General features: G+C 48.3%; 1 protein-coding gene across 6 annotated transcripts in view; it reads right to left on the bottom strand.

The window, feature by feature from the left end:
* The window catches only part of LOC109746133 (cyclic nucleotide-gated ion channel 1), a 47,516-nt gene that overhangs the window by 7,946 nt on the left and 18,533 nt on the right, over positions 1 to 21,037 (bottom strand). For 4 of the 6 annotated variants that reach the window (XM_073501337.1, XM_073501338.1, XM_020305260.4 and 1 more), the window contains exon 7: positions 12,253 to 12,489. The exons of the other annotated variants lie outside the window; for them this stretch is intronic. In XM_073501337.1, coding sequence (XP_073357438.1) covers positions 12,253 to 12,489 — 237 coding nt within the window. The remainder of the gene's footprint in view (positions 1 to 12,252; positions 12,490 to 21,037) is intronic. 6 annotated transcript variants of the gene reach the window in all.

Genomic DNA, 21,037 nt, shown 5'->3' with positions numbered 1-21,037 from the left:
CTTGAACCCACACCTGGCATTTACCCCTAAATTTCGAGTATGCTCAAAAATACCCCTGCGCTGTTAGGTGGTGTTATAGAAATACCCTTGAGCGCCGTTTCTGTTAGGTCAAAGGGGTTTGACCATGTGATTTGTCCAAAATGCCCCTGGATGGTACTAGTCCACATTTCGGTAAAGAAAAAAAAACTAAGTCAAAGTTAGACTAATCAACGGAGACTGGTCAAATTTGGTTTTGGAGGCCCACATGTCATTCTCTCTTTAAGGTTTTTATAACTATTTTATAGTTAGTAAAGGGCCCATGAGTCAGTGGAACACTTAACTGGAGGGTTAGCCTAAATCGCTTTTTAACGACAGCGGCTAAACGCCGGCGCCCGCGTGAAGGCACAACGGCGACGTACGGGAGGATGCCGGAGAGGTCTATGGGCTTCAGAGCGGTCCTGCGAGGCTGCAGGCATGAAGACGAAGTGGACTGAGTTGGTCGGAGACCGTGCGGTGGCCATGAGGATGGGAAATAGTGAGCTCGAGCGGCGGCGACGGGCGGCGCTCATGGGGAGAGGTTCTCGGCGATGCAGGGAAGCTCGAGGGCGCACCATGACATTCGAGAGGTTACCTTGGAGCTGAGTAACAAGGGGGAATCCTCCTAGATTCATGGCTAGAGGAGATCGGGCAGCGGCCGCAATCCACCGGAGTTGGGGAAGACGATGAGTGAGCCATCGATTTCGGGTGCCTCGGTCTGATTCATCCTACTGGAAAACAGATCGGGAAGTGCTCGATCTAATCGGCCGCAAACCACGCCTGCGAGCCTAAAGCTGGCCACCGCCGTCGGATGTTGGCCGCCGCTGGAGGTGAGCGAGAGAGAGAGACACAGAGAGGTAAGAGAGAATACAGTTTTCTTTTTCTTTTTTGGTTGGTGGGTCCACTTGTAAGTGACAGAGGGGGTGTGGGAGAGAGTTTTTTCTTCTTTTTTCTCGAGTAGGTCCCACCTGTAAGTGTTATATGCGTATAGGGGCAAAACTGGCCAGAAAATGTCCCGTTGCCAGTCAAACGCCTTTTGACCACACGGAAATGGTACGGAAGGGTATTTCTATAAGAAGCTTTGACGGAAGAGGGGCATTTTTTAGCACTCGAAATTTAGGGGTAAATGCCAGGTGTGGGTTCAAGTTAGGGGGAGAAATGGAATTGTCCCTAGGAGGTGTGTTGATGCAAGAGAAGCGTCCAATCGCATACTTTAGCGAGAAACTTTTCGGAGCGCAACTTAACTACCCCATTTATGACAGAGTTATATGCTTTAGTGAGAGTCTTGCATGTGTCGGAGCATTATCTTCGCCCTCGTGAATTTGTCATCCATACGGATCATGAAACGCTTAAATACCTTACAGGTCAAACAAAATTGAATAAGCGACATGCCAAATGGAGTGAGTTCATTGAGTCATTTCCTTATGTTATCAAGTATATCAAAGGTAAGAAAAATGTTGTGGCGAACGCTTTATCCCACATGCTTGTAACTCAACTTGAATTGAATGTCATAGGATTTGAACACATCAAAGACTTGTATGCGCATGATGTTTCATTTGTCCTTTATGCTAAATGCCTAACGCATCTCTCTTGGGACCAATATTATATCAACAATGATTATCTAATGAGAGCTAACAAGCTTTGTATCCCCGAGTCTTCTCTTCGTTTGTTGCTTTTGCAAGAGGCTCGCGGTGGAGGACTAATGGGACACTTTGAACGCGAAAAGACATTTGTTGCGCTTTCCAAGAACTACTTTTGGCCTAAGATGTTTCGTGACGTCTCACGCTACACCGACCGATGCTCTACATGTCGCAAAGCTAAGTCTAAAGCTCAATCCCATGGTCTCTATATGCCACTTCCTATTCTGTATCACCCATGGGAAGATATTAGTATGGATTTTGTGCTTGGTTTGCCTAGAACTCAAAATAGAAAAGATTCGGTATTTGTTGTCATGGACCGTTTCTCTAAGATGGCACACTTTATTCCATGTAACAAGATCGACGATGCTTCACATGTTGCAAATCTCTTCTATAAGGAAATCTTGCGTCTACATGGAGTGCCCAAGACTATTGTATCGGACCGCGACGTCAAGTTCCTTAGCTGCTTTTGGAAGACCCTATGCGCCAAGCTCATAATCAAGTTACTCCTCTCATCCGCATACCATTGCCAAACGAAGGTCACCAACCGGACTCTATCAACTCTCCTCCGCGTGTTGATCAAGAAGAACATCAAGGAGTGGGAAGAGTGCTTACGCATCGCCGAGTACGCCTACAACCGAGCAAGACATTCGACTACCGGCAAGTCCCCCTTTGAGGTCATCTACGGTTTCAATCCGTTGTTCCCATTGGACATTCTACCGCTACCTCTACAAGAGCGCATCAACATGGCCGCGAGCGCACGAGCGAGTTATCTCAAGAAGGTGCATCAAGATACAAGACAAGCAATCGAGCATCAAGTACACCGCCTTGCGACCAAGCTCAACATCAACAAGCAACCCATGATATTCAACCTTGGAGATCTTGTATGGCTACACCTCCGCAAGGACCGCTTCCCCAACGAACACAAGTCTAATCTACTACCTTGAGCCGACGGACTCTTCAAGGTGATCGCACGCTACAACAACAATGCATACAAGATCGACATACCGCGCGAAAAGTACAACGTGAGCGCTCCCTACCATGGTGATGAGGTTTTCGATCCGAGGTCGGATCTTTCCCGGGGGGAAGATGATGCAGAGCATCCTTCGGTCATCCCCATGGACCAACCTTCGCCTACTCAAGTGCCAAGTGGACTGATGACACGAGCACGTGCAAGAGCTCTCGAGACTGAGGTGACATATCTTCTTAGTGATATTCCGTATGACCCACGTGAGACATGGCTACTACCTAATGCCGAAATGCTATGTGTGATAAGGTATGAAGAACACCCTCTCGGAGATGCTCGTGACGACGGACAAATCCCCAAGTACATGGACGAAGGAGCACGACGGAAGGAAACGGAGAAGGCCTACAGGCCCAGGACATTCGGCCCCTGGCCCGGACATCCGGCCCCTGGAGATGTCAACCACAGCAGCAGCTCAGTCAAAGACCACCTACAGGCACCGGACCTCCGGCCCAGCCCCGGAAATCCAGCACCTCCTATACAGAGAGCACCCGAAACCAGCCCCTGTCAGCCCAGACATCCGGCCCGACGTGAAGGCCCGGACATCCGGCCCCTCCTGCCTACGCGCGGTGTATCTGGGCCGAGGCCCATGTACCCCTTTGCCCCCTAGATTATATATACCCTTCCTCTACCTACGTTTTAGGGTTAGCATTGTGATAGCTCATACTAGAGATAGAGCTTTATTCATCCACTTGTACCCCTACTCCCATGGAGATCAAGGCCTCCATGTGAGAAGATCCCCCAAGTGGATTCAAGACCCCTTCATGGGAAGATCCTTCATGGATTCAAGACCTCCTTCCTCCTACGATTGAGATGAACTAGTGCCCCTTTTGTGTCCCCCTTTGTTGGATTTGGACCCTTGTTACCTCTTTCTGTATGTGGATCTAGCACATGTGTGATTGGATCAAGTCTATTTGAGAGTTCTTCTTGTGATTCTCTTTGATTTGCCCTCTTTCCCCCTCCCAAGTGTGAAAAGATCAACCTATTAGGGTTCCACCCTAGATCAAAATTACTACACCAAAGTACATTCAAGATCTTCTTGCTCCTGCTGCTCTTACTATATGAGTGTGTTGTTGAGGCTTCGAGGGATCTCAGTATCCACCTTCCATCTTCATGCTTCTGACGATGAGCCCTCGTCTAATTCCGTCATGCTATCATCATCTTGTTGGGAGTCTTGTCTATCACGTTGTTACTCGTCCGGATATCTCATATGTTGTCCACACTTGAGTCATTTGTTTCTGCTACCACTTCAGTTCACTATAATCACCTCCTTTGTGTTCTACGATATCTTTGTGCGACGCTCACTCTACGTCATTTCTTCCCAAACTCTAGTTCTTTACAGCTTCAGGACTGTTCAGATGCTACTTTGGACTAGTGATCCTTTGGATCGCCATTCCACTTCTGCTTATTGCTTCTTTCTTGGTGGTTCTCTCATTGCCTGGAAAAAAAAACAGATTGCAGTTTCCCGTTCGATTGCAGAGGTTGAATTGTGGGTTATGGATCTTTTGACGGCAAAGGTGACTTGGCTACAATGGTTGCTTGAGGATTTCGGTGTTCTGTCACAAAGCATATTGTTCTTTGATGCTTCCTATGTGCGGTCCCATGTGCGGTCTCTTAATTTGTCGTGTAATATCCCCATTATATAAGGTTTTTTTCATGTTTTACACACATGCACATGTATATGTCTTAGCCTAGGCCCACCTGAAAATACAAGTTGTTATTTCCCTGATTGTGTCAACTTTCTCTCAGTGTGCAGCGACCTTTGCATAAGATCCCAGTAAACACCCTTGCTAACTTTATTTTTCTCGAGCACTAACGACGAGATACTCTCTACTCACCTATTTTTCCACTACAACACGTAATATACACCCCCTCCCCATCTCATATATAAAGGCCAAGGGCGGGATAGTAAATAGAATTAGAATACACAAAAATTCTAACAAGATATCATAGGGATACCCCTCCACCAGCCCACTTGTGGGGTTAGAGAAAGGGCAAGACATTAAGTGTAAAAACTCCCACAAGGGGACTCCCCTTGTAAAATTCCAATCCACCACCTATACACAGAGGACCACCCCTCACTTGAGAGGGGGGGGGGGCAGCACTAGACATGAGCTCTCACTCACCTCTTGAGAGGTGAGAGGAGAGCACGTGACCTGCTAGGGGCGGGACGCAACTTCACCTAGTCAAGCACGGCCTCACTAGTGAGGTACGACCGCCGGAGCGGGGCACAACATCCTGCAACGAGGTGGAATTTGACTTGCCAACAAGAGCACCACAAGCGGTGAGGCACCCCGAGCGAGCGGGTACAACGCAGGTGGCTAAGGCACAATGAGCAGGCGGTGCGATGTAGTTTGCCAAGGCACCCCGAGCGAGTGGTCGCAACACAAGTGGTCGAGGCACCCCGGGCGAGAGGGCCCAACGCTACTACGCAGCCAAGGCATCGCGGACAACAGGGTGCGACACTATGCAACCAAGGCACCACAAGCGAGAGGGTGCAGTTGCGCACCCAAGGCACCATGAATCGACGAATGGGGGTGGGGGCGAAGGAAAGGAGCATGGAGAGGCTATGTGCTAAGGCAAGCTGCATCATCCCCGGAGCAAGGGTAAAAATACAACCTCGGGAGCCATCATGGTTTTCAAGGAAATCCGACGTGATGCCAGGAGCATCACACCATACGAAGGGGGGGTGAATAGAACAGTTTGCACAAACACTTCTCGTGGAACAAGGCAAAGTAAACCTAGGCCTCAACCTCCAACAAGGCACTACCTAGGAAGACCTGATCACTACCCAGGTGCCCCCTAAACTACCATTCAGGTGTACCCGACTATCAGTCGGCCCCCAGCTACCGCTTGCCTCTAGTCTAGCGATCACCGAAACAAAGGGAAAGAGAGGGTTTGGGTTTGGGGACAAAAGCACACGAGATTATTTTTGCGATGTGTACAAGCGCACAGCTTTTCTGTTTCTCGTTGATCCTTCTATTTGCGAATACAAAGTAGTGGCCATAACAGCCGAAGCCAAACACCTGTGGCAATCCTTGAGGCTCGTGCCATCCCACAAGCATAATCATGCGGACATGGACTAAGCTATCCCCACAAGTCTGGCTGACCCGTTCTGTCGCGCCATCCCACAAACAGGCTAACTGAAAACCACCGATGGAAGCAGCTAACCAACTATCTAGGCACATGACAGTCAATGTGCAAACCTCTGCCATGCCACGATTATTGAGCGGAAAACTCTGCCCAACAGAATAACTCTATCATGGCATCTAAACTATATGCTCTGAAGAATGCTAAGTTTACTGCAACATTCACTCCCTAAACTTTGTGTCCAGGGTTTACCTCAACTATGTCGATGCCTGAACGAAGCTAATGAAGTCGAACGTCGCCCAATTGCTAGGTGTGCATGTCTGCGAGTTGGTGTTCAGTCGCCACGAACTCCAGCTCAATTTTCTTTGTCTCCACACAATCCCCGATGAAGTGATACCTCAACTCGATATGCTTCGAGCGGTCATGGAGCATAGGATTCTTGGTGAGGTAGATAGCTGATTTCTTATGCACCTTGAGCACCACACACTTAACCTCCACGTCGCTAATTCACCTTCAGGCGTGCTAGCCAGATACCCTAACAGGCAACAGTGGTGGCTGCGACATACTCAGATTCGCAGCTCGAGAGGGCCACATTTTTCTGCTTCCGGGACTGTCAGGTCACAGGGCTGCTGCCAAGGAAGTGGAGCGTGTCGAACATGCTCTTGAGCGTGTCCACGTCCCCGCCCGTCAGTGTCGTGGTGTCGCTGTAGAAAACAAGGCACGAAGCACCGGTGTTCCTTGCAAACTTGTAGCCAAGGTGTGTTGTACTGGCGATGTAGCGAAGAATCCATTTGACAACTACAAGATGTCCTCCGCCGGCGCCTCCGTGAAGTGAGAGACGAAATCGACCGAATACGTTGGGTCCGGCCTTGTGTGCACTAAGTACGGCAGGGCCCCGACAATGTTGCGGTACACTGCTGCATCTTTCATCGGCGCCATGGAAAGCTTGAAGCACGGCTCCATGGGCACTTGACAGGGATTGGACCCCGCCATGCCACTGTGACGCCCGGATAATTAAGCTACAGTAATCCCACGTTAACGATGCCACGTCACCCCGTTTACTGATAAACTCTTGATAGTTCAGAACCGAAACAAATTCAAAACTTAAATAAAAGCAAATAATAAAAGTTTACAAATATTAAAACTAAAATGTTCGGAGTGAGCCAAATAGTCCATAATAAATATTGGTGAAGAAACCACACTTTTGTAAAGTATTTAACTGCACTATAGTAAGTAAAAACAGCAGCAAAACAATTATTTAAATGCTTTTAAATACTAAACAAATGTTAATCTAGTTTATATAATCACCAAACTTTTTGGAGTAGGTGGCCTATGTTATTATGCTAATTTAGGAGTAGGGGTTGTATTTTTGTAAAACTGTTTTGCTAACTAAAATAAATAAATAAAAAAGAAAATAAGAAAAAGACAGAAAAAAGAGAGAAAGAACCCCCTGGCCAACTGGGCCAAACGGCCCAGCCGGCCAGCAGGCCACTGAGCCAGCCCACCCGCGCCGAACCCCCCTGGGCTACTAACCTGCCCCACCACCGAACCCTAACCCACGACCACTCCCACTCCCCCCCACGTCGCCCGCTCCTCCCCCCCCCCCCCCCGATCTGGATCGAGATCGGGGCAAGGACCAATCGCGCCCGCGCCGCTTGATCCCCTTCGCCGACGCACCTCGCCGGACTGCCTCCTCCTCCCCGATGGTCTGCCTCCTCTCCGTCGCCGTCGTCCCCGTCGACCACCTCGCGCCCCGCTGCCACTCCCCTACCGGCCCCGTGAGCACGCCCCGCGCCCCTCCACTCTCTCCCCTGTCTCCCACGCGCTCGCCGCGGCCCGTGCGCGCCCGCGCACGGATCGCCCCGGCGACCTCCGCTCGCCCGCGCATCCCACTGCCGCTGCTCACCCCGCTCTAGCCTCCTCCGCCGTGCGCACGCGCGCTCACCGCGCCCACTCGTGGTTCGGCCAGCCTTCCTCACTCGTCCCTGCCACCGCCCTGCCTCGTCCTTGCCCGCGTCCGCGTCCCACCGCGCGAGCCGCGCCCGCCGCTACCTCCTGCTCGCCTGGCGACGCCCGCGTGTGCTCTCCCGCGTGTGGCCGCGCCCGTTGTCGCCGGCAGCCAGGCCGCCGCGTCCGCCACACTCATGGCCGCTCACCCGCCCCGCTCCGACCTTCCCCGCGCGCGCCCGCAGGCGCCGCCCCCCCTCTCGCACCTGCCTTTGCTGGCGCCGCCCGCTGCAGCCAACCGCCGCCGTCGCGCCGACCGCCCCCGCCACTGCTGCCCCGCGCCGCTCCTCCCCCGCTTGGCCTCGCCCGCCGGCCACCCGCGGGCCCTGCTACCTTCGCCGCGGCCGGCGCCCTCCCCTATCCGGCGCCTGGTTGGGTTCGGCCACGCCCAGGCACCCGCACCCGTATGCCCGTGCCTGCCCTGATATGCCCCCCTGGGCCTATGACACGGGGCCCCACACCCCCTTTCTAAAAAAGAAAGATAAATAATAATAATAATAAATTTAATTAATTAAGTTAATTAATCCTGTTTAGTTAACCTAATTAATTAGTTAGTTTAATTAGACCATAATTAGGTTAGCTAAATCCTAATTAACTAAACAGTCAATGACGAACGGGACCCACACGTCAGTTGACCAGTCAACTCCTCTGTTGACTGCTGACGTCATGCTGACGTCAGCGTGCACTGTTCTGGATAATGTTGTTTTAAAATAATTAAATAAATCCTAAAAATGATTTAAAATCTTTTAAAATTAATATAAATTAAACCGTAGCTCGGATGGAAAAACTTTGTACATGAAAGTTGCTCAGAACGACGAGACGAATCCGGATACGCAGCCCGTACGCCCGCCACACATCCCTAGCATAGCAAACACGCAACTTTACCCCTCCGGTTCATCTGTCCGAAATCGCGAAACACCGGGAATACTTTCCCGGATGTTTCCCCCCTTTCCCAGTACCACCTCCTACCGTGTTAGGGCACACCTAGCACCGCGCATTGACATGTCTTCCATCGTCATGCTTATGTTTGCATTATATTTATTGTTTCTTCCCCCTCTTCTCCGGTAGACTACGAGACCGACGCCGCTGCTGGTGCCCCGACCGACTACACTGTTGACGACCCCTCCTTGCCAGAGCAACCAGGAAAGCCCCCCCTTGATCACCAGATATCGCCTATTCTTCTCTATACAGCTTGCATTAGAGTAGTGTAGCATGTTACTGCTTTCGGTTAATCCTATTCTGCTGCATAGCCTGTCATTGTTGCTACAGTTGTTACCCTTACCTGCTACCCTACTGCTTAGTATAGGATGCTAGTGTTCCATCAGTGGCCCTACACTCTTGTCCGTCTGCCACGCTATACTATCGGGCCGTGATCACTAGGGAGGTGATCACGGGTATATACTATATACTTTATATACATGACACATGTGGTGACTAAAGTCGGGTCGGCTCGTTGAGTACCCGCAAGTGATTCTAATGAGGGGGCTGAAAGGACAGGTGGCTCCATCCCGGTAGAGGTGGGCCTGGGTTCCTGACGGCCCCCGACTGTTACTTTATGGCGGAGCGACAGGGCAGGTTGAGACCACCTAGGAGAGAGGTGAGCCTGGCCCTGGTCGGCGTTCGCAGATACTTAACACGCTTAACGAGATCTTGGTATTTGATCTGAGTGGCCATTTGGTCTATACGCACTAACCAACTACGCGGAAACAGTTATGGGCACTCGACGTCGTGGTATCAGCTGAAGCTCTTCTTGACGTCAGCGACGGAGCGGCGCGCGCCGGATTGGACTGGAACGCCTGCTAGGCTAGGTCTGCTTCCGGCCGCGTACGCAACGTGCAGGTGTGCAATGGGCGATGGGCCCAGACCCCTGCGCACATAGGATTTAGACCGGCGTGTTGACCTCTCTGTTGAGCCTAGGTGAGGCTGCGACGTGTTGATCTTACGAGGCCGGGCATGACCCAGGAAAGTGTGTCCGGCCAAATGGGATCGGGCGTGTTGGGTTATGTGGTGCACCCCTGCAGGGAAGTTTATCTATTCGAATTGCCGTTTCCCTCGGTAAAAGGACGACCCGGAGTTGTACCTTGACCTTATGACAACTAGAACCGGATACTTAATAAAATACACCCTTCCAAGTGCCAGATACAACCCGGTGATCGCTCTCTAACAGGGCGACGAGGAGGGGATCGCCGGGTAGGATTATGTTATGCGATGCTACTTGGAGGACTTCAATCTACCCTCTTCTACATGCTGCAAGATGGAGGTGGCCAGAAGCGTAGTCTTCGACAGGACTAGCTATCCCCCTCTTATTCTGGCATTCTGCAGTTCAGTCCACTGATATGGCCCTTTACACATATACCCATGCATATGTAGTGTAGTTCCTTGCTTGCGAGTACTTTGGATGAGTACTCACGGTTGCCTCTCTCCCTCTTTTCCCCCTTTCCCTTCTACCTGGTTGTCGCAACCAGATGCTGGAGTCCAGGAGCCAGACGCCACCGTCGACGACGACTCCTACGACACTGGAGGTGCCTACTACTACGTGCAGCCCGCTGACGACGACCAGGAGTAGTTAGCAGGATCCCAGGCAGGAGGCCTGCGCCTCTTTCGATCTGTATCCCAGTTTGTGCTAGCCTTCTTAAGGCAAACTTGTTTAACTTATGTCTGTACTCAGGTATTGTTGCTTCCGCTGACTCGTCTATGACCGAGCACTTGTATTCGAGCCCTCGAGGCCCCTGGCTTGTATTATGATGCTTGTATGACTTATTTATGATTTAGAGTTGTGTTGTGATATCTTCCCGTGAGTCCCTGATCTTAATCGTACACATTTGCGTGCATGATTAGTGTATGGTCGAATCGGGGGAGTCACAGCCACTCTTTTTGAGAAGGTTATGGGCATAGGCAAAAAGAGAGATGGTGATCCTGACAGTGCCCTGCTGCACCTCCATCCCAAGGTAAAAACTCAGCAGATTGACGTAAGACATTCTAAACAAGTTCTGCATCTCGCCAGCTTTGGACACAGTGATCACCAGATCGCCCACTTAGATGCTGATGAAGAGTCGTGTCCATGCCTCAAACAGTGTCTTGTCATCTAGGCTCTTCATTGCCGACATGTTCAACGGTTCAAGATGAACACCGTTGTCGTGACCGCTTCGCCCTAGAACTCACCGGCAACACACTTGGCCTCGAGAAGACAGCAGGCCATGCTCACCACCATCTGATTGCAACGCCCGATGACGCTGTTTAGATGCGGTGGTAGGGTGCAGTGAGTTGACGCTAAACTCCAAGATCGGCGCAATACGCGGTGAAGGAGTCGGATGTGAACTCGCCACCTCGACCCGTCCGTAAAACACATAGCTTGCTGCCAGAATCGGACTCTGCTTCAGCCTGGATGCACTGGATTGCCATTGGGCCTCGTCCTTAGAGGCAAGAAGCGCGATCCATATGTACCACGTGGCGTCGACAAGCAGAAGTAAGTATTTCTTCCCGCTTGGTGTCGCCGGTGAGATCAGCCCGCAAAGGTCGCCATGGACCACCTCAAGGCAGTTCTCAACGCGGAACTTGGCGTGCTGCGTGGAGGGCACACGCCTCTGTTTTCCAGCCAAGCAAGCATCACAGATCTGATCTGCTTGCTCGCACCATGTCTTGCCTCACAAGCTTGCGCAAGTTCAAATGGCTGAAACGGGCGTGTCCAGGCAACGTAGAGTTGGCTCCTCGCTGTTCTCCCTTTAACACCAACGGTAGATAGGAACCGAACTATCTCACAATGTTCGAAACCCATCGATTATGTGGTCAATCCGCCTGAATCACGCAAGACGCGCTGCACCACGAGCGTGCCACTGCCATTGTCTTTCCCGTCGGTGATCTTAGCATGAGGGGCATCGGGCTTCGACCTTGGACTGCTCGGACCTCCAGTCATCTTCACAGAACCACGAGCAACGAGGCTCTGATACAAAATATCAGCAGGCCTTCGACGGTCATTGGGTTTGGGGACGAAAGCACACAGGATTATTTTTTTGTGCTGCGTACAATCACACAACTTTTTGTTTCTCATTTATCCTTTTATTTGGGAATACATAGTGGCCATAACGGCCGGAGCTAAACACCCATGGAGATCCTTAGGGCTCGTGCCATCCCACCAGCCAAATACGTGCGGGCATGGACTAAGTTATCCCCACTAGCACAACTGACCCGTTCTATTACACCAACCCACGACCAGGCTAACTGAGAACCACCGACGAAAGCAACTAACCAACTGTCTAGGCACATGAGCAGTCAGTGTGCAAACCTCAACATTGAACGGAAAACTCTGCCATGGCAACAACATCCGATATCATTTTTAGAACTTTAAACTTTGCATTGGCATGTTTCTACATTTCCATTGAAACAGTGTATGACCACTACGTTAAGTGTGATCTCGAGACAGGCATACTTGAGACGAGGATTTGCAAATATAGTATAACCATGTAAAGATGGAGAAAATACCCTCATGAGAAGTGATAGACAAAGATGTCGTTTTATCTCCCTCCTAAGATCCTTGGGAAGATTCATAAGAAGGCCCTCTTCATCAACCCCTCTTGTTTCTTGCCATCTGTATTGCTCATGACGCAATATTCGCCCCTTGAGGTTCTCAGGAAGTAATCGATGTGCCATCCATTGCTCTGTGTCACGTCTTTTCACTCTCATTTCTTCTATCCGCACAGAGGCTGATTGTAAATATGTCTAGAAAATTCAAGTCAAAATAGAAAATTAGGAGAAGTATGGTTCCCTTGCACAACATAGCTGGTTACTGATTAGATAACTAAAATGGCTATTCTGGTTACACCTTAAAAAAACTAGGATACTGTTTTCACATATGAAACCAATACATTTAACAGCCTAACGAGCAAATACTCAAGAGCCGCTATAAGGAGAAATCAGAAATGACTATATATAAATATGGATCAGCTAGAACATTTAAATTATGGAATTTACTGAAACAGTTACTTGAATAGCTTCCAAAATTACTCCAATAAAATGTTAAAAGTTTATGTTATAGTTGTCCTTTGATATATTTTGAGAATAACCAAGTTCCTGTTGTACCAGCTCTTGTTAGCAGCTAAGATGATCATGGTGTCCACCGTGGGGCTACTAGTCTAGATTCTTCTACAGGGCTAAGAGCATGGACGTGCACCTAGTACTTAGATATATAAAACTTATGTCTAGAACTTGAAGAATATCGAAGCTGAAAATGCAGAATGTGTATTCTGCAGCGGACAGGTTGTAGAGAATGGCTTCATATTATATATTTCAGTATTTGGTGCTGGAACTCAACTAATCTCCTGGAACTATAGCGTATATAATCTATGGCATGTTAACCTTTGTCCATTCTAAATCTCTGGATGCAAAGCTTTTTCTTCAAGGAGCTAGGTAACTTGGGATCTTGGAACATTTGTGTATACAAATGTAACTATAGCATTGTGATAGCTCCTCCAAATAAGTACAGATGAATGAGATTGTTATTGTCATGTGAAAAAGGATATGGTCAATGTGGTTTAGATTCGACTATCACTGAATGCAAATTCATTTTCACTGACTCCATGCATGGAAATGGATTAATACAAGCTAGACATTCATTAGTTCATAAAGAGTATGCTGTTGCATAGTGTAGAGAAAGAAAATATGTGAATCTCTGAGGCAGAATGTATGCTGGATCTAGGGTGTAAACTACACACGCGGGGTAGCAAATCCAGATTATTGCAAAATGCAATAAGATTGTGAGTCGATCGACTAGTCTAGTCTAGACTAGTCAAGAGAGTAGTATACGAGTCGTAACTTCACTGTTGACTAGGCTGAAAAACTTGACTAATTTGTGCAGTCGAGCAGTAGTGAGACTAATTGCTGAGTACTCCAGACTACTCGTTTATTTTGAATCAAGAGACTAGAAATTGGGAGGGAAAAGTGAGCTGCTCAGCCCACGCAACTGGAGATTTGGAAAGATGCGCGACGCGAAAAGCTTTGACACAGGAAAGAAGCAAAAAGGGAGAGAGATGAAGAACAGAGGAGCGGGAGAAAGAAGCAAATGTAGAGATATGGGGAGAGATAGAGAGCAGGGAACCTTGCTGCAGCACTTCCTTCCGCCACCACGGTTCTGCCGGTCTCCACTTCCAACTATCTCATCAACACTCCGCTTCTTCAGCTCGGCAGAGCGGGAGAAAGAAGCAAATGTAGAGATAGGGAGAGAATGAGAGCAGGGAACCTTGCTGCAGCACCTCCTTCCGCCACAGCGGTTCTACCTGTCTCCACTTCCAACTGTCTCATCAACACTCTGCCTTCTTCTGCTCTGCAGGGTGGCATCCCTCTTGAGCATCTTTTTGGTTGTTCTCCTGACTACTCGGTGCTTTGTTTGCTTGGTTGTGTTTGTTTCATTCTTCTTGGCCCCCATGAATGCACCAACCCGACGGCTCCATTTAGTGTCTTCTTTGTCTTTTGCCCTTGTCCACCCATCCCATTGTGTCTGCACATACTCCTATGTGGACCCCTCGCCGCAGTCCCCACCTCGTTCATCCCCTGAGACTACTCATGTTGTGGACCCCTCGCAGCAATCCTCACCTCATTCGTCACCTGAGACTCCACTGATGGTTCCTTGTATTTGACTCTACTTTCCCTTCTAATACGCTTGTCGTCCGCTTACCGAGAATTCCTCCGTTGTGCCTACTCCAAACGTGCCGCCTTCTCCTGAGGCGCCATCTTCGACTGATGAGCCATCTTCATCGACTACTACGTCCCCTTCTGTTGGCGATGCACAGCCTCCTCCTGAGCCTACTTATGGCTTTTGTGCTCATCCACTTCTGGTTGTTGACCGCTATAGCTTTGTTAGCGTTGCTCTTCTCGAGACGACTTCTTATCGTGATGCTATATTATTCATCCCAAATGGCAGCATGCCATGGCATAGGAGCTCGCTGCCCTTGATCGCATTGGCACGTCAATCTTGTTTATTTCCTCCCTGTGTTCGTCCCATCACTTGTAATGGGTTTACAAGGTTCGTCTTGTGGCCCATCAGCCCATGGCTTTAAGGGACACGATCATGACTACAATGGGAATTTGCACATGTGGCCCACATGACCATTGTCTGCACCCCTACTCAGTGTGGCATCTGTTCGCCATTGATTTGTATCTCAACCTGATGTCACTTATTAATGTTGAGCTGCGTGAGGCATTTTGTTCCTCGCGGTATGGTATTATGTCTTCCCCGCTCTCTATATGGCCTTAAGCAAGCCCCTTGTGCCTGGTTTTAGCGCCCCACCTCAATTTTCACTACTGTTGTTTTACGGCAAGTGATCATGATCATGCACTATTTGTCCACCACTATGTCAATGACATGATCATCATGGGTGATGACTCTGAGTAGATTGCCTTTGTTGGAGTTGTGTTGAATATTGTGTACAAGGTAGGTTACAATTGGACTTGTAGTTGTATTGTGTTTATATAGGATATGGAGTCGTGTCCTAATAGGACACTTGTATCCTAGGCCTCTCATATATAGCGGGGGTAGACACACGATGTAACCTATGCCAACATAATAGCACAGGCGTGCAAGGGGGAGCCGGCGCCCGGGTGGCCGGTGTGCGGTATTGTGACGGTGTCACGGGGAGGAGCACCCGTAGTCAGGCCCCGGGGATGTAGCCATATCAGTGAACCTCGTTAACAAATGTCGGTGTCGTGCTCGTGTGTGCTTGGTCCTCGGATGATCGACGGTATGCCTCGGATTTATTCTAACAAGTGGTCTCATGAGCTAGATTATTCGGAGATCGTGGATTGTTGATTTAGAGGAAGGATCAAATCTGAGATGCAGCAGGCCATCGTCGTGGTTCTCAGCGTGATCGGAAAAAGGCAATCAGAAGAGTTACGATCTCGGCGAGTTGCGGCGATCAACAACATGCGAGTATACGTGTGGCCGTGGCTGCGGGGCGTGGCAATGGAACGCATGCGCACGCGGGATGTGCGGTGATCGATCAGATGGATCGCGGTCGATCGGGCGAGCATCAGGGGGCGCAAGTACGTGCTCGTGGGATCGTCTGGCAGTTGGGAGGCTGTCCTTGTGCAGGCCAAGGCCCACGTGTGGGCGCTGTGGACCAGATGGGCCAGCTGGATGGAGAGTACAAAGCCAGGCAACAAGACCCAGGCAGGGCTGGCGTTGCTGCAGGTGCGTGCAGTCGGATTGAGATTTGTTTTGGACAAAAAGAGGACCGAGTCCTCGTTATGAGAGCACAAGGCAGCAGATCGATTCAGCGGAAGAAAAGATCCATCGTTCTATTCCATCGGGTAGCAGGAGGTTTTGGCAAAGCAATTACTAGCATTGGAATTTGTGCCTGGGAGCTAATGCACGTGAGTAGAAGAAGGATTTTTGGTACGAATTTGCTACTGGTGCATCTTGTGTACTTGAGCACGTGTTGGAAGCTCGGTTATTTTTTCACAAGGTCAACTATACGAAGAATCATGACGCCCACGGGCATCAGGTTTGAGGTGAAGAAGTTTACGGAACTGGAAGCCTTGGGTTATGGCAGACAAGATTGAAAGATTCGTTGGCACAACATGGATGCTTGAAGGTGTTGCAGAAAGTCATGACAGCTATGATGGTGTTATCATGTGATGGATGGAAATTCGTGGAATGATCTGGGAGCCTGGGTCGGACTAGATAGTCTGAAGGATTGACGCAAGTCGGTTGGTACAGAAGACGGTGGTGGGATCAGCGATGACGACATAGGAGCGTGATGCTGATGGTGACCGACTTCTGGGGTGTGGAAACACGTGGCGCATGCCCGAGGGCTTGTGCAGCTTCGACAAGACTATGGCGCGGGGTTGATTCAAGGTGATGTATACACGGAGCTTGAAGTTGACGGGGCGCATGGGTGGACTGATTATCTATCATGGAATCATGTTGAAGGTGGAGCTGGAGTCTGGAGGACTTCACTTGGTGCTGATTGAGAAGCTACGGCGTAAGAGCTCAGAGAGTCGAAGCCTATTTAGCGGGGAAAAAGCGAGTGGCACGTAGTTCGAACTGGAGCCCAATGGTCTGATGAAAGCGTGAAACTCGTCATCGGTCGGTGATGATCGGTGGTACTCTGCAGTGGGGGTTGAGTGGTGTGGGTTTGTGACCCTTGAGACTCGATCGGGACAGCGGAGGCTCGACTCGACGCGGTAATAGCGGCGAGGCGTGCGGTACGCACGAGACATGGAGACGGGAAAGGGCTCTGGTGGTCATACATGTGGTGAGACAACTGCGAATTTGACTCGGGATGGCTACAAGCAACGGTGAAATTCCTTCATGTTTCAGACAGGCGGTCAAGAAAGGAGCGGTGATGTTGAGTTCGGGTAACTCTTATGTGTGACACCCAATATGTGAGTTGTTCACTTGCACGCAGGTCAATGATCAGTGTGTGATGGCATTGGACGGATACTCTGGAAGTTGGGAGCACAAATTGACTAACAAGGAACTTAATTTTGCTCGAGTATTGCCTGTGGTCAAGGAATAAAAAAGGGACTACAAGTTGCAGGTGGAGTCATATGGAGTCTTTGGAGTAGCAGCGGTACTCATGGGATAAGCTCAAGTCCAATGTACATGGAAGTTTGACGCATTGACGAATTCAAGGTGGTGGAGAATATTCGCCAAGGTGGAGTTTGTTGGAGTTGTGTCGAATATTGTGTACAAGGTAGGTTACAGTTGGACTTGTAATTGTATTGTGTTTATATAGGATATGGAGTCGTGTCCTAATAGGACACTTGTATCCTAGGCCTCTCATATATAGCGGGGGTAGACACACGATGTAACCTATGCCAACATAATAGCACAGGCGCGCAAGGGGGAGCCGGCGGCATGTGCCGGCGCCCGAGTGGTCGGTGTGCGGTATTGTGACGGTGTCACGGGGAGGAGCACCCGTAGTCAGGCCCCGGGGATGTAGTCATATCGGTGAACCTCGTTAACAAATCTCGGTGTCGTGCTCGTGTGATTACTTGGTCCTCGGATGATCGACGGTACGCCTCGGATTTTATTCTAACAGCCTTTGCGATTTGCTTTGATAGCTTAATACATTAAAATGATGTTTTAATACTTTTAACTAATATATGTGGATAATGAATGCTCATTTCAAGTTATATCTGATTTCCATGGAAAACTAATTCAAGGAGATCCAAACAAGAATTACAAGGGATATCAACACTTCAAGAACCACTCGATATCTAACTTCGAGAGAGTAAATTACGAAAATATAGATGTTCTGCTTGTGTTTACCAATCACTATATCAAGAATTTTGGAATAAAAAAAGTCAAACCCTACAACTGCAGTTTGTTGGTTTAATTTCACATTTCCCCAAGCATTTAACTTGTTATCAAACTTTTATTAATACCTTCATAGTTACACATACAAATGAGTACGCCTACAAAATACCCATATCATATTGCTAACTGTCAATATATATATTACCAGCCACCTAGGTGTACGTATTACCAGCCACTTGTCGTTGTTTAATAGCACTGTTAGGTTCTAGCATTCAATACCTGTTTAGCATCAAATTATTTAATCCAAGTAAATCCCATGGAAGGGATCACGTGGATTTTGGAAAGTAGTTCCAAATTGTTAGGGGTGAAAATACGAATAGTTTCAAGTCTTGATGGCTTCCCTCGTCTATTAGGTTATTTCATCTTTCGGAACCAAAGAAGACATGCACTGGGGTTCTAATTCTACACATATCCATCACGTCCCCACGTACATAACTTGGTGAGCAGTGGTTGTGGTGGCGGCGGGGACGAGAAGCGGCTGCGTCGTTTGATCAGCTATCTGCAGTGGCAACAATGGCGTCAACAACCATCCTTTCTTATATCATCGCATCCTTTCACGTTTCATCATCGAGGTATCAGTCCAGGTACAAATCCACTATTTATTAGTTTATTTGAGTTCTTGTGTTCTATGCATTCGGTATGATCAAAACTCAAAGAAAAATGATCTATAATAGTATCATCTGCTAATTCTTTGGCTATCTGCCCATCAAGATGGAGACGTGAGCCCAGCTAGCTGCTCCATCAAACACACAACAGCGTATGTCAGTCTAGCACATATGCAGGCAGCAGCGCACAAGAACCCAGCTTGAACTTATATGGGACACTCATGGTTCATGCCGGCGTCTAGGACGCACTCGCATGGCCGCTTGTGAGCCTATGGTTCAGAGGAATTGACTCTACAACATGCAAGGAGGCTGTGTTCTTCTCAGTATGGTGATCATGACAAACTGGAAGCAGTGTTCTTCTCAGTGTGGTGATTAGTTAATTAGTTCGAGATATTAGTCCTGGCCTCCTGGGTAGTGGTGATTAGAAACTAACTTGATCTATATGGTCCTGGGTAGTGTTGATTAGTAACTAGCTTGATCTGTATGGTCTTGGGTAGAGGTTAATCACCTGCACATGAGTTCAGATTTACAAGCCAAAAGGACTCCAAGGCAAAATAAAATTTAAGGAACATTAGGTTGTTCTCTGTTTGTAATTGGAATTAATTTTCAGAAATAATACAATAGCTGTCACTGTTGTAGCTAGAAGAGTCATGTAAAGTCTTGCTATCCCCTCAATATCCAATTGAAACAAGTATCATGCTGTAGCGCTGTTGTAAATTAAGCACCATTTACCATGTTATGCATGTTAAAAGAATTCGTGTCACCTGTTATTTAAAATTTACCAGACTCTAGTGTCTATCCATTGTCATTCTGGATTTGGTTCCCTCGTGTGATCTCTACTGCTTTCTCTTTTTTGTGCCACGCGATTGTTGAAGATATCATGAAAATACAGTGTTCTGGTCACCTATTTGCAGTAAAAGGTTCTTGCATCCGCTGAAACTTACTCCCTCCGTCTGGAAATACTTCTCATCAAAATGGATAAAAAGGGGTGTATCTAGAACTAAAATATGTCTAGATACATCCCTTTTTCTTCATTTTAATGACAAGTATTTTCGAACGGAGGGAGTATTATATAATACTTCCTCTGTCCGGAGGGAGTATGTGATGAACTTATTTCTTTTTGAAGAATTTCCGTGTTGGCAACATCTTCAGTATAGTCGTTGATTGCTTTTCTTTACTACTACCTCCATCCATGTTTAATGCCCCCCAGACCAAAACGCAGGTACCAAGACGTCTCAGCGCATAGTAACCCACAAGAGTCTAACCAACCATGGCATGTAAAATCCCTCTCCGTGTCCCATTAATTCTCTGTTTGCTCCTCCTCTTAATGCGCTGCGGCCGCTCGCTAAACAAAAAGCATGCGTTGGCTGCATGCAAATGACTATCCGCTCACCTTGCTGCATGCCGCCGTTGGCAATAACTACCGAGAGCACCGACCAATAGAAAAGAACGAGTGTTTTGCATGTGGCCTTTTAAATCAGGACGTGCCTAACCTGCTCACGGGACTAAAAAATCCGGACGGAAGTAGTATCAGTTAAAAGAAACGTCTTTCATACACTTATTTTTTTAAACAATTCATTACGTTGACGTGTGTATCACTACCTTTGTTCAGGTGCACGAGCTGGTCCAGCCCTTAAATAATTAATTGGCAAAATTATGAACTTGTCTTGCATTAGTTTGTGGCATGCTCTGTTGTGTTGGGAGTATTGTTGCTCTCAACATTGCTGTTCTCATGTCAAAGGACATGCGGTGCCCCCATGTATGGTTTTGGTAATTGATGACATTCTCTATGGACTAATGGGTGCATTGAGTTATATTTGAAGGATTTGTCCATAGGCATTTCTTGAAGTCCATGTGTTGGTTTTAAGAAGTTTATGTCTTGACCAAGGTGCTATTAAGAAATTATCCAAAGATTGGTCATGTGAGTGTTGAGCTTCATGTCTTGAAGAAAAAGATTGTGTGATCATTCATGTTTACCTTCAAGACATCATCAAAACGAAGAGAGTTGGAAAGATTCAAGGTTGATCAAGACTAAGTCAAGAGTGAATCAAGTTGATCAACTCACAAAGCGTAAAGGATGTACCGAGAGGGATCAAGTGATCCCATGATATGATAAGCATTGTCCATTGCACTTTGTGTACTAACCCATGGTCTATGTGAGAGTTCTATGTGGGGTTAGGTACGTGTCCATGGGCTTGCGTCAAGAGGAAGATATCATACAACCCATGAAAAGGATGACATCAAGTGATGATCGTCATCAAGATTGCCGTGTGCAAGTTCAGATGGAGCATCACGAAGAGATCAAGTGCTTGAAGCTTCCATCCATTGTGGTGTCAATGGACTTGTG

The sequence above is a fragment of the Aegilops tauschii genome, chromosome 6 (assembly GCF_002575655.3).
Source record: "Aegilops tauschii subsp. strangulata cultivar AL8/78 chromosome 6, Aet v6.0, whole genome shotgun sequence".
Lineage (NCBI taxonomy): Eukaryota > Viridiplantae > Streptophyta > Magnoliopsida > Poales > Poaceae > Aegilops > Aegilops tauschii.
This window is presented reverse-complemented; position numbering and strand designations above follow the sequence as displayed.